General features: G+C 46.2%; 1 protein-coding gene across 4 annotated transcripts in view; it reads left to right on the top strand.

Moving 5' to 3' along the window:
- AMOTL1 (angiomotin like 1) overlaps positions 1–13533 on the top strand; it is a 157727-nt gene that overhangs the window by 29526 nt on the left and 114668 nt on the right. Inside the window, exon 1 of one of the 4 annotated variants that reach the window (XM_023554728.2) lies at positions 3637–3754. The exons of 1 other annotated variant lie outside the window; for it this stretch is intronic. Coding sequence is in view for 2 of the 3 variants with exons in the window: in XM_023554727.2 (XP_023410495.2) it covers positions 4208–4256 (49 nt within the window). In the remaining variant the exon portion in view is untranslated. Of the gene's footprint in view, positions 1–3636; positions 3755–3992; positions 4257–13533 lie in introns of those variants that run through there. 2 more of the 4 variants (XM_023554727.2, XM_010595397.3) reach the window with 2 other exon arrangements.

Genomic DNA, 13533 nt, shown 5'->3' on the forward strand with positions numbered 1-13533 from the left:
CTAGAAGTGAAACAAGAATTTTGATCAAGGCAGCTTGGGTGCACTCACTCAGTCATTAGTTTTTTCATTCAGTAATCATTAATTAAGAGCTACTAATTGGAGCCCTGGTGGTGCAATGGTTAAGCACTCGGCTGCTAACTGGAGGGTTTGTGGTTCGAACCCACCAACCCACCAGTGGCTCCATGAGAGAAAAAACCTGGCCATCAGTTCCTGTAAAGATTGTGGAGTAGGAAACCTCACAGTGTACCCCTATCTTGGAAGAAGTACAGCCAGAATGTTTCTTAGAAGTGAAAACGGTGAGACTTTGTCTCACTTTGGACATGTTATTGGGAGAGACCAGTCCCTGGAGAAGAACATCATACTTGGTAAGACAGAGGATCAGTGAAAAAGAGGAAGACCCTCAACTAGATGGACTGATGCAACGCCTGCAACAGTGGGCTTAGACATAGCAACGATTGTGCAAATGGCATGGGACTGGGCAGTGTTTCGTTCTGTTATACTTAGGGTCACTATGAGTTGGAAATTTATGTGTTTATGTGAATGATGAAAAGAAAAGTGGGAGAGGAAGGAGATTTGCATCTTAATAGGCAATTTTCAAATCACTGGAGAAGGGAAGGGTTTCTAACTTTTACTGAATTCTACTATGTGCCTACACTTGACATATAATACCTCATTTAGTCCCACAATAACTCTATGAGGTATTATTCCCATTTTACAGAGGAGAAGGCTGAGGTACTTGTCAAGTTACTTTCCATAGCTGGAGATAGATGGCACTAGGACTAGAACTCACTCTAAAGGCCATGCTTATTCCCCTCTACCTGGATGTCTCTGTTGCCCACTCTTCTTCCGGCCTTGTCTGGGACATCCTGGTACCTGCCTTGTTTGGAGTTAAAGAAACAGTTCTCTGGGTTGCCCCTAAGAGTGCTGAAATCAGCCTTTTTACTTTTCTGGGAGTGAGTAAATGACAGCTTGGGTCATTTCAGAAAGGATGCTGAATATGTATAGAGTGTATAGATCCGAAGGAAACGTAGATGCTGACAGATTCACTACATTGCAGCTAGTAAAGCTGCATTAATTTTATATTGTAAACATACCTCGTTTCTATTTGGTTGCAACCATACTTCAGAATCTCCAACCAAATACACTGCAGGTGTTACTGACAACCTCTTACTAGTCAAATCCAAAGCCTTTTCTCAGACTTTAGTTCTTGAACAGGAGATTTAGATATATCAGATGGGGAAAATATAAACCTTTTGTTTGATGTTGTCGTTGTGTGCTGTCAAGTGCATTCTGAGTCATAGCGACCCTGTAGGACACAGCAGAACCGTCCCATAGGGTTTCCAAGGAGTGACCAGTGCATTTGAACTGCAGACCTTTTGGAGCCTTGGTGGTGCAGTGGTTAAGAACTTGGCAGCCAAACGCTTAACTACTGAGCCACCAAGGCCCCTTCTCTTGCTCGGTGGGCAGTAAATCATTCATCGTCCTTCTTGAGCCACTTCATTTCCCCCTCTCAATTGTTTTTCCATCATTGGTTCAATGACCCATTCTTCCAAGAATGGTCTGTTCTTCCAACAGACTGCTTTCTAGGATACAATATGGTATCTGTTGTTAGCTGCTGTTGAGTGGATTCTAACTCATTTCGACCCCAGTTGTGCAGATCGCCAGGCCTGTCTTCAGAGGTGCCACTGGGTGGGTTTGAACCACCAGCCTTTGGGCTTGTACTCAAGCACTTAACTATTCACATCACCCAGAGACCATATGGTATCTGTTGTTGTTGTGTGCCGATGAGTTGATTGCGACCCATAGCAACCCTACAGGACAAAGTAGAAGTGTCCCATAAAGGTTACTAGGCTATAATCTTTATGGGATGAGATTGCAAGGTCTTTTCTCCTGAGAAGCAGCTGGTGGGTTTGATTGCCAACCTTTTGGTTAGCAGCCTAACGCTTAACCATGGCACTACCAAAAAAAACCCCACTGCTGTCGAGTCAATTCAGACTCATAGAGACCACATAGGGTTTCCAAGCCTGTAAATCTTTACACAAGCAGGTTGCCACATCTTTCTCCTGTGGAGCTGCTGCTGCTTTCTAACCACCGCCCTTTTGATTAGCAGTCCATCGTTTTAACCACTGTGCTACCAGGGCTGCTTATATACTATTGCTATGAGTCGGAATCAACTTGTCGGGAGTGGGTTTGGTTTTGATTTGGAGGCAATTAATGTTTATTTCCTTCCTTCTTTCATTTTTCTATCCATTACCTCTCCCCCTAATCTGATCTATACTAAATTCATATAAATACTAGGTAAGTCACTGCCCACAGGATACCATCTCAACCCCTAATTTGTCATTCAGGATTTACAACAAGCAAAAGAAAGCACATTGGCTTTCTACCCCTGGCTTTGCTCCTAAACACGTTCTGTTACCTGGGACAAATCATCCAACGGCTAAGCCTGAGTTTTCTTTTATGCCAAGTGAAAGGCTTTGTCGATAGTTTTGTTGGTTGTTTGTTATTCTGCCTTCCCCCTCGTTTTTTACTCCTTTTCAGTAAAACCCTTCCCTCCATTTATGCTTCCTTCCCAAGCACTCCAACTTTGTCATCTCCAACCCTGTCAGCTCCCTCTTTGCTTTAGCCTGTGCTCTCCCAGTGACTGCCTTTTCCTCTTCCAGCTATACCAGAACCCCACCACCTTTCAAGGCTATTCTTTCTCCTCTTTAAGGTCAGTCCTTCTTTTCACCTTTTCCAGGCATCTGCAGCACTTGGATCTCCTACCTTGTTGCTTATCTCTTTCCTATTTACAGTCTTATCTTTTTAAATAGATAATAACTCCCGGAAGGGCTGGCTACCTGCTGTAAGTTTCTTTTGTGTGCTATTAAGTAGTAAAGTAGCTGACTTTAAATAAAGTAGATATTTGGTAAATAATTAAGTGATTGCATTTGGGCTTTATCTTGAGAGCAGAGGTTACTGAGCCAGGACTCAACAAGAGGAATCAGAAGAATAGGACACACAGACCTAACAGGTACAGGATAGACTGGAGGGTAAAATTGCTCTATGAGTTAGGAGGGGACTGTGACAATCCAGGCATGAATCCATGAAGCCTGGCCTGGTGAGAAGGCAGGGAGGAGGGAACACAGAGGAGACTTGGTATGAGCTGACTCTTACTGTCTTCAGCAGCACCTGGAGTATTTCTTTGCCTCCTCTCATCCTCTGAGCACTAGATGCAGCCCTAGAAAATCAGAGAGAGGCGCTATGGCAGAGGCCCATTCAGGCAGCCCAGATCGGCTGCTCCAGAGGTCCCCCAGGAATAGCTGGGGTAGATGAGTTGGGTTACCTGGTAGAGCCTGATTTAAAAGGTGGTGCAGAATCGGCAAAAGTTTCCCAGAATCATTGGCCTCTGCTTGGCAGATGATGCCCTGAGGCTTTGTGGCCACAGGATGTGTGGTTCCGCAAACATTCAATATCTGACGCTCTAAGGTCTGTTTTTGACCTTCTGCTTGTCAAGAGAGCACAAGTAGGTGCTAGTCATCCCATCCAGTGTGCGATACAAGCTGAGAGAAAAGTGTGGGCACTTTCCAGCTGGAAATTCCATTAGAGAATTTACAAACAAAACAACAAAAAGCAGACAAAGCAAAACAAAAGTAACCAAAGAAACAAAACCCGAAGCAGAACCTAACCTGGAGTTTGGGGGCAGATCCAGAAACTGATTTCGGCTGGGGGTGGCCTGGAGGGAAGGAGGAACAAGTCCAAGGAAAGAGCACTGGTGAGTTGGACATTAAGCCATGTCAGAGGACAAAACAACTGAGGCTGTCGTCTTTCTAACTCTTGGGGAGACACGTCAGTTTGAGCTCTGGGGCAATTGCAGAATTGCATTCTCGCGGGCCCAGGGAAGGGTGGCGGGCGGCTGAAGACGGGCTTTAGGGCCCAGCGGCCGGGCGCCGGGGCGGGGGTGGAGTGTAGGGTTACAGTGACGAGCCCGGGCGACCCTCCCCGGCCGGCACGCGGGGAGCGCGGGCGGAGGCTGGAGCGCCTGGACGCTCTAGGACCCAGCAGCGATTGTCGGGTTTGGGGCAGGCGGTAAAGCCCAGGCATTTCTCTCCTGTGAATGGGGCTGATTGTCGGGTGCCACTTCCCCCCGCTGCCCCACGCCATGCCCAGCGCGCTGCCCGGCGGCCGTCTTTCCCAACCACGGGACTGAACTGGCCATGATCGCCTCATGTGGAGGGCAAAGTTGCGCCAGGAAACTTGTGAGCCCGCGGTGAAAGGTAACCAGTCCTTGTTCGGGGTGTTGGAAAGGCGCCTCCGCGCCGCCCACGCGGAGGACCCAGCCGTCCGGCGCTACCCCATCCGCTGTTGCTTGTGGCAGGGGCCTCCAAGGGCGCTCGGGGCTGGGATCGGCTCAGCTCCTGCGCGACTCGGGCAGCCGATTCGGCAGCGGAGGCCGAGAGCGTCCGCACCGGACTCTTGCGCTTTCTTACCCCGATTATGTGTTTAAAGAAGAACCCTGTCCCGGTGCCCACCCTCCAGGCCCCCAGTTCCTGCAGCTCGGGTCACAGCGCCGCGCTCTGCCGCGCCGCCCAGCGCCCCACCGAAGGCGCAGAAATCGTGTCCACCAGCTCAGCCCGCCGGCCGCGGGGGTGCGGGTGCACCCGCGACGCGGGGGCTGGCTTTTGCGGTGGAGCGCCGCCATATGGCTTGACTCTCTGAGACGCACCAGCGCCCGGGTCTCCCGGCTGCCGAGGGAGGGGTCCGCATTGTGGGCGGAAGGGGGTGTCCGGTGGCGGCTTCCCTCCGCGCCAGACAAAGGCGCTCACACTGGCCCGCCCGACGGGCTGCGACGCTTAGGCCGGACCCTTCCTGCCTGGCCGGGAAGTCTGGGTTCTGGCGGTTGGGGCGGCGAAGGGGTTTGCGCCCAGGACCCTGAAGCTGGGATCGTGTTTGCTGCTGCTGCTTCTTTGTTCTCTCTAGACAAAGTTTCTTTTCCAGAAACGGGGGACTTAGATCTAGCTTTCTTTAGCCTGTTAGAACTGCCTTTAAAAGAATCTGGTTTCGGGGGGGAAAAATTAAACTTTCCAAGTGGAACTGGTTTTTCTTGGAATGTGACATTTGTGGTGGGAGGCACGATTGGCACGTTGGCCGATGACAGCTAAGCGGAGCTGGGCCCTTAGCCGAAAGTGTCCGGTAGGCAGTCAGACTTGATGACGAGGCGTCCGGATTGTCTAGTCCCCGCGCGCACCTCGAGGGCCTCAAGGGCCTCCAGCGGCCTGGACTGAACGCGCGGCAGTTTCCAACTTTCTCCTCAGAGGACCCCGGGCCAAGTGTCCCGGTTTCCTCCCTGCAGCTGCACCTCCACAGGCTTCCTACTCTTGGAACCCCTGCTGAGAATTTCCATTTCTAACAAGTTCCCAGGCAGGCGTTTATACATAAGAATCACTTGGGCATCGTGTTTAAAATGTACATTCGGATCCAGTATATCTGGGGTGGAAATGCAAATTCCCAGCAGGGAACTTGCAAATTATGGGGGGGAGGTGTGGGGGTAAACCAAAAGGAACTGTTCGGAAGCCCTGACTGGGGAGACTTTCCCTTTCCGTTTTTTGTTTGAAGGTTTTTGCTTATTTTGGTTTCCGTGTTTGTTTACCATCTCCAAGTGGAAAATGCCCCACTAGCGTGTGGATCACCAGGACTGGGGTTGCAGTATACCAGGGCCCTGATGCTGCGAACTCCTTTGTGGTGTGGACGGAACAATTTTGCCCCCCTGGTCTCAGCTCTCTTGCTCTGCCTCTGACACAGTGCGGTCATGGTTGCCCATTTTCTTTTTCTCAGGCACATTATAAGAATCAAATTTTTGTACTGCTTATAAAACTGTTGATGTCGGTGGTGGGGGTCACAGACATCATTTGTGATAATTGTGATACTTTTGACTCTCCAAACAACGTGTTAACTCTTGCTGCTCTAAGAAGCAGTAAAACCAGAATCCCCCCCCCCAAAAAAAAAACCCATAGAGGGCTATTAATTGCTGTTTTCCAGAAAATGCCCTTCCTTTTCAAGAAGAGAAAAGTCAGTGCTTGAAATATTGAACAGTCATGGCTACCTGTTTCCAAAACTGGCCTGTAGGTCCCAGCCAAACTGGCTGAGATTTCCCTTGACTGCTTACAACTCCTGGACCCGGCAGCTCCCTGTGGACCAGAGACCTCTGTTAAGGACTAAGGGTTTCTCTAGATTGCAAGTTCTTGAAGAATCTCGACAGATGCGAAATTTTTTTCAACGAGGCGTGTTGAGCTTTGTAATGCATCTGCTACCAGTGGTCTTCACTCTTTCAGAAAATAATGTGGAAACAGTACTTAAATATAGTTTGAACTGCGTTGTAGGGCAGTAAAGCCCTGGTGATTGGTGCAAATGGAACAAACTATTAGCGACTGCTGACAGAAGGGTTGGTGGTTCAAACACACGCACTGAAAGGTTGGCAGTTGGAACCCACCCAGCCCTTCAGGGGGAGGAGGATTTGGCGATCTGCTTCTGTAAAGATTATAACCAAGAAAACCCCTGTGGTGTAGTTCTGTTTTGTTACATGGGGTCGCTATGAGTCAGAATCGATTCCATAGCACCTAACAACAAAGAGTCGAGAACCACTGATTTCACCAGAAAGAAAAGAAGTAGGACATAAAAGACTTCAGAGACCTCTCCTCTCCCTGGTGGCAGCAGCAGTGGTGGCGTCAGTGTGGGCTGTTTTGTTTTTGAATGGGAATACTTTTGCTTTCGTGTGAAATATTTTTTCAAGATAAATAATGAAACACCTGTAAAGCCTGCAGGTGGATAAGAAGGAGAGAGGGCACTGGGCCTATTATTCCACTGTCCCCTCTCTCTTCTTTTTAAAATGTGCAGAAATCTTGGTCTTTTAGGTTGTGTGTGGATGGTGGAGGGTGAGGAATACTAATTTATCGCAGGGCATGTGGAGATCAAAGCACTTAAAAATACATCTTTTCATGGAAGCTAATGGAGGCGTTTCAGTTTAAATGAGATTTTAAAATGCTGTCGTTAAGAAAAGCACATGAATGCAGAAATGGGCATGATTTTATGAGAAGGCACTCTGCTGATTAGACTTGGGAGTGTTTGTGGGCCCTAGGCCAGTTAGGCTGGAGGCTCCTGTGGGTAGAGCTCTCCTCTTTTGATGTCTACCCCTATGGAGAAGTGTGGACCCTGGGCCTCGGGGAAAGATGGCCAAACTTATTGAAATTGGACAAAGGTTTGGCTGGGGAGAGTTTTGGTGAAGAGTGCAGCCCCTAGGTACCAGTGCTGCCTTTTTTCGTAGTGATTTGTGAAAGTGCTTTGAAATGGTAAAGAGTTAGGTTTTATAATTAATGACATAGTGAAACAAAGGAAATTCTGGTGGAAACTGTAAACATTTGGAAGAGTTTTCTAGGCCAAGAAATTAAAAAGGGATAATGTTATAACACTTATCTAGTAGTTCTGGAAAGCCAAATTTTCCCAAATTAGCACTTTTTTTTTTTTAAATCGGTATCTTAAATGCATATGGAAACTGAAGTGAGGAAACTCTGCAGTCTTTTGAATTATCCTCACCCCACCCCCTTAATTTTGGTAGGTGCTTATGTCGCAGAACACAGTAGGTAATAGAATCCTTGAAAAGCAAGGGGTAGCTTGGAGGTCAAGTAAGAGGTCATATTTGATTACAAGTTTTGTTGGAAATAGTTTGAGGTCGTTGAGGGTTTTTTTTTGTTTGTTTGCTTAATAATTAAAAAAAAAAATTCTTTTGTTGTTTTGATTTTGTTTTGTCTTGGAGGAGAGGCACAATGTAAATCTCCGCCATTGTGGGTAGGTCAGTACATTACCTTTGCTGGAAGGAAGCTATTTCTGCTCCAAAACCAAAACCAAACCCACTGCCGTCGAGTGGATTCCACTCATAGCGACCCTACAGGATAAAGTAGAATTGCCCCATAGAGTTTCCAAGGAGTGCCTGGCGGATTCGAACTGCCGACCTTTTGGTTAGCAGCTGTAGCACTTAACCACTACGCCACCAGGGTTTCCATTTCTGCTCCTAGGCTTGTATATTGGCACTAAGCTGAGTTCTGCTCTAACTTGTAAGGCCCTTGGCCTTTGCCCTTGTGACCAAGCTTTGAGAAACCCTGGCGTATATTCATTCTAGGCGCTTAAGACAGGACTCCGGGACTCCCAGAGAGGCTCATACGTCAGGCTGTTTTTTCCTTCTGGGAGGGTGTAAAAAAAGTAGCTCTGGTGGCACAGTGGTTAAGAGCTTGGCTACCAGCCAAAAGGTTGGCAGTTCAAATCCATCAGCCGCCCCTTGGAAACCCTATGGGGCGGTTCTACTCCGTCCTATAGGGTTGCTATGAGTCAGAATCCACTTGACAGCAAAGAGGGAAAAAAAAATGTTAGGAAATGTATCCCTGATAGGACCCTGGAGAACTGAATTCTGTTTTTTAAAATCACTTAGCCAAACTCTTTGTGTGTTTTAAATCTGTGTTTGGTACTTCATTTGCCAGTATTACAGCTATATCCCCCTTTTTTTTGGTTTTCTTTTTAAGATGTAGTTTTTGTTTTTGCTTTTTTTTTTTTAACTTTCTGTTTTGATTGATTATAGATTCACAGGAAATTACAGTAACAGTGGGGAGATCCTAAGTACCCCTCACCCAGTTTCCTGTAGAGGCAGCATCTTGCTTAGCCATAGTGTAATATCAGGACCAGGAAATTGACATCTTACATCTCAGAATATTAGGACAAGGACATTGCCATTGGTATAATCACAGAGTTGTTCAGATTTCACCACTTTTTTATGCACACATTTGTGTTTGCGTGTGTATGCTTACAGTATATGCAGTTGTGTAGATTTGCGTAACCACCACTACAGTCAAGATGATCATAGTCAGCTATTCCATCACCTCAGTTCCACCTCCATCCCTGGTACCCACTAATCTGTGCCCCACCTCTAGAATTTTGTCATTTTGAGAGTGTTATATAAGTAGAATCATGCCATATGTGACCTTTGAGATTGGCTTTTTTCACTCAGCATAATGTGCTTTAGATCGGTTCAAGTTGTTGTATCCGTAGTTCATTCCTTTTTATTGCAGAGTAGTGTTCCATGGCATGAATATACTACGGGTTGTTAATCATTCACCTGTTGAAGGACATGTGGGTTGTTTCCAGTTTCTGGCTATTACAAATACGGTTGCTGTGAACATTCGTGTATGGGTTTCTGCATAAACAGAATTTTCATTTCTCTAGGATAAATGCCTAGGAGTACAATTGCTTGATCATATAGTTAGCATACGTTTAGTTCTTTAGGAAACTCAGACTTTTCCAGAATGGCTGTAACATTTTACATTTCTACCAGCAGTGCATGAGAGATGGGTTTCTCTGCATCCTTGCCAGCATTTGGTATTGTCACCGCTTTCTATTTTAGCTGTTCTTATAGGTGTTCTGTCTCATTTTGATTTTGATTTGCATTTCCCCAGTGGCTAATGGTGTTGCATATCTTTCATGTGTCTTTTTTTTTTGCCATCTATATATCATGGAGCCCTGGTGGCGCAGTGGTTAACAGCTTGGCTGCCAACCAAAAGGTCAGCAGTTCGAATCCACTAGCTGCTCCTTGGAAACCCTATGGGGAGGTTCTACTCTGTCCTATAGAGTTTCTGTGAAGTTGGAATTGACGAAGGCAGCCGGTTAGGATTATTTTGGAAACCCTGGTGGTATACTGGTTAAGTGCTGTGGCTGCTGACCTAAAGGTTGGCGGTTCACATCCACCAGGCGCTCCTTGGAAACTCTATGGGGCAGTTCTGCTCTGTCCTATAGGGTCGCTATGAGTCGGAATCGACTCGACGGCAATGGGTTTGGTTTGGTTTTTGGTGTATATCACCTTCTTAGGGCCTTGGTAGTGCAGTGGTTAAGCGTTTGGCTGCTAACCAAATGGTTGGCAGTTCGAATCTACCAGCCGCTCATTGGAAACCCTGTGGTGCAGTTCTACTCTGTCTAGAGGGTTGCTATGAGTTGGAATCTACTTGATGGCTATGGGGGATATATCACCTTAGGTGAAATGTCTCTTCACATCTTTTTATAAGCGGATGATATTTTTTACTGTTGAGTTTTGAGAGTTATTTATATATTCTGGATACAAGTCTTTTGTCAAAAATACTTTCTCCAAGTCTGTAGCTTGTCTTTTCATCCTCTTAACAGGATACTTTGCAGAAAAGAAGGTGTTTAATTTTGATGAAGGTCAGTTTATCAATTTCTTACTTTTCTGGATTATGATTTTGGTGTCAAGTCTAAGAACATTTTGCCTAGGCTTGTACCAGAAAGATTTTTCTGCTGTGTTTTCTTCCAAAAGGTCACAGCCTTGAAAATCCTATGGAGCAGTTCTACTCTGCACACACAGGGTAGCCATGAGTTGGAATGGACTCAGTGGCAACTAACAACAACTTGTGTCTATTATGCATTTGGAGTCACTGGGTGGTGCAAATGGTTAACACGCTCAGCTGCTAACCAAAAGATTGGAGATTCAAGTCCTTCCAGAAGTGCCGCAGAAGAAATGCCTGGTGATTTACTTTAAGAAATCAGCCACTGGAAACCCCTGTGGAGCACAGTTCTACTCTGACACTGAGTGGTGGGGGCGGTTGGGGGCTCCATGCGTTGGAATCAGGGCTTCAAACCTATGGAGCACAGTTCTACTCTGACACTGAGGGCTGGGGGCGGATGGGGGCTCCATGCGTTGGAATCAGGGGCTCCATGCGTTGGAATCAGGGCTTCAAACCGGCTCCTTCAGGTTCCTTCGCATTTCTGACTAGTTCCAGCAAGTTCCTGGGGCATGCTAATGATGCTGGTTAGGGACCGGTTCTATGAACCACTAATAGAACAGTGACTCTTAAAATTTACTATACTTACGAATCACCTGAGGATGTTGTTAAACTGTAGGTTCTGATTTAGTGTATCTGGGGTGGAAATCATCTCATAGCAACCCTATAGGACAGAGTAGAACTGCCCCATAGAGTTTCCAAGGAGCGCCTGGTGGATTCGAACTCTCGACCTCTTGGTTAGCAGCCGGAGCACTTAACCACTACGCCACCAGGGTTTCCAATGAGTTGGAATCGACTCGAAGGCAGTGGGTTTGGTTTTTGGTTTGGTTGGGTGTGGAAATGCAAATTCTCAGCAGGGGTTTGAAGTGCAACTAACTGGTTCAAAGCCCTGGTTGGAATTGACTTGATGCCACTTAGTACAGAGCTGGGCACATTGAAAGCATTCACTAAACACTTGCTGCCATCATTATTATAGCAACAGAGAGGCAAATGGTTGTATAATGTTATATGTATTCTGATATATCTCTTTCTTCTGAGAAGTTGAAATCTAGTTCTTACTCATAGAGGCTTTTCACAGTTGGGGACACTCTATCAGGTACCCAATATTCTTTATATTCTAATGAATATATATTCTAGAATATATATTCGAATGAAGTTAGAAGCCAGGGTCCTCTATTCACAGTCTAATTGTTATTGTTGTTAGGTGCCATCAAGTCCACTCCCGTATGACAGGGTAGAACTGCCTGGTTGGGTTTTCTTGGCTATATTCTTTATGGAAGTGAATCACCAGATTTTTCTCCTGCGGGAGTGGCTGGGTGGGTTCGAAACCATCAACTGTTCAGTTAGCAGCTGAGCGCTTAACCATCGCATCACCAGGGCTCCTTCACAGTCTAGTATTTTAATAACTTCTTCCCCAACTTTAAACCATGCACAATCCCCTCCCTGCCCCTGACCGCAGGAAGTCGCTGGAAGTATGTCCCCTGTGTGAGGCTAGGTCAGGGTTCGTGGTGTTTGTTACCCTAGATATAGAAGTCAGGACTGATGTCATTAGGATGCATTCCAAACTTCATAACTGGCTGCTCCATTTCCTTTACTGACCAAGTAGTTTGTTTCTCTGAGGAAACTGATTAGGTCTTTTAGAGATACAGTTCTAGAGCTGTGGCTCTTAAATGTGGGCGTGCATCAGAACCATCAGGAGAGCTTGTGAAAACACAGATTGCTGGGCCCCACCTCCAGAGTTTCCTGTTCGGTAGGTTTGGGGTGAGGCCTGAGAATTTGTGTATCTAATCAGTTTCTAAGTGATGCTAATATCACAGGTCCAGGTGCCACACTGTGAGAATCACTACTTAGAGCATGTTGTTGTTTTTAGCTGCCTGGAATTGGCCCTTAACTCATGGCGACCCCACTCATAACAGAATAAATTGCTGCCCGGTCCTGTGCCATCCCCGTGATTGGTTTCAGACTGAACTCTTGTGATTCATGGGGTTTTCAATGACTGATTTTCGGAAGTAGATTGCCAGGCCTTTCTTCCTAGACTGTCTTAGTCTGGAAGCTCCACTGAAAACTGTTCAGCATCATAGCAATCCATGAGCTTCCACTGATAGATGGGTAGCGGCTGCACATGAGGTACATTGGTTGGAAATTGAACCCAGGTTTAATACTGAACCATCACTGTCCCATAAAACCAAAGAAAAAAAAAAAAAAAACCAAACCTGTTGCTATGGAGTCAATTCCAACTCATGGCGATCCTATTGGGCAGAGTAGAACTGTCCCATAGGGTTTCCAAGGAGCAGTTGGTGGATTTGAACTGCCGACCTTTTGCTTAGCAACTGTAGCTCTTAACCATTACGCAACACTGCCCCACTTTAAACTGGACTTAGACTGAAACGCTTAACCCTTTAGGACTGTCTGTTTTTCAAGTTTGTTTCTATTCTTTTTTTTTTGTACTTTAGATGAAGGTTTACAGAACAAACTAATTTCTCATCAGTTAGTATACACATTGTCCTATGACATTGGTTAACAACTCTGCGACATGTCAACACTCTCCCTTCTCAACCCTGGGTTCCCTATTACCAGCTTTCCTGCTCCCTCCTGCCTTCCAGTCCGTGCCCCAGGGCTGGTGCACCCCTTTAGTCTTGTTTCGTTCCATGGGTCTATTCAATCTTTGGCAGAAGGGTGCACCTCAGGAGTGACCTCATTACTGAGCTGAAAGGGTATCTGGGGGCCATACTCAGGCCTGCAAGTCTGGTCTTTCTTTTTCAGTTAGAATCTTGTTCTATATTTTTCTCCAGCTCTGCCCGGGACCCTTGACCCCTATCAGAGCAGTCAGTGGTGGTAGTCAGGGACCATCTCATTCTACTGGACTCAGCTCGGTGGAGGCTGTGACAGATGTGGTCCATTAGTGCTTTGGACTAATCTTTCTTTAGTTTTCTTCATTCAAGACTGTGTCTGTTTATCTTTAAATGACTACGTTTGAAATAGATTGACTTTGAAAGTTATTAGTTGATGTACACAGTGACATTCTCTCCTCTCACCACTCTTCTTCCATGCCTACTCCCTTCCCAATTCCAGTCCCGTCTCTCACATGTCTTTTGGCCTTGCATTCCTTAATAGACATGCCGAGTTTGTCTGAGGGAAAGCATTTCAGTCAGCCGCCTCTCCCATGTATAAGCCGTTTACCTTGGGTAAGTCACGTATCCTCTGTGAAAGAATTGTCTTTACT

Source organism: Loxodonta africana, chromosome 7 (genome assembly GCF_030014295.1).
Source record: "Loxodonta africana isolate mLoxAfr1 chromosome 7, mLoxAfr1.hap2, whole genome shotgun sequence".
Classification (NCBI taxonomy): Eukaryota; Metazoa; Chordata; class Mammalia; order Proboscidea; family Elephantidae; genus Loxodonta; species Loxodonta africana.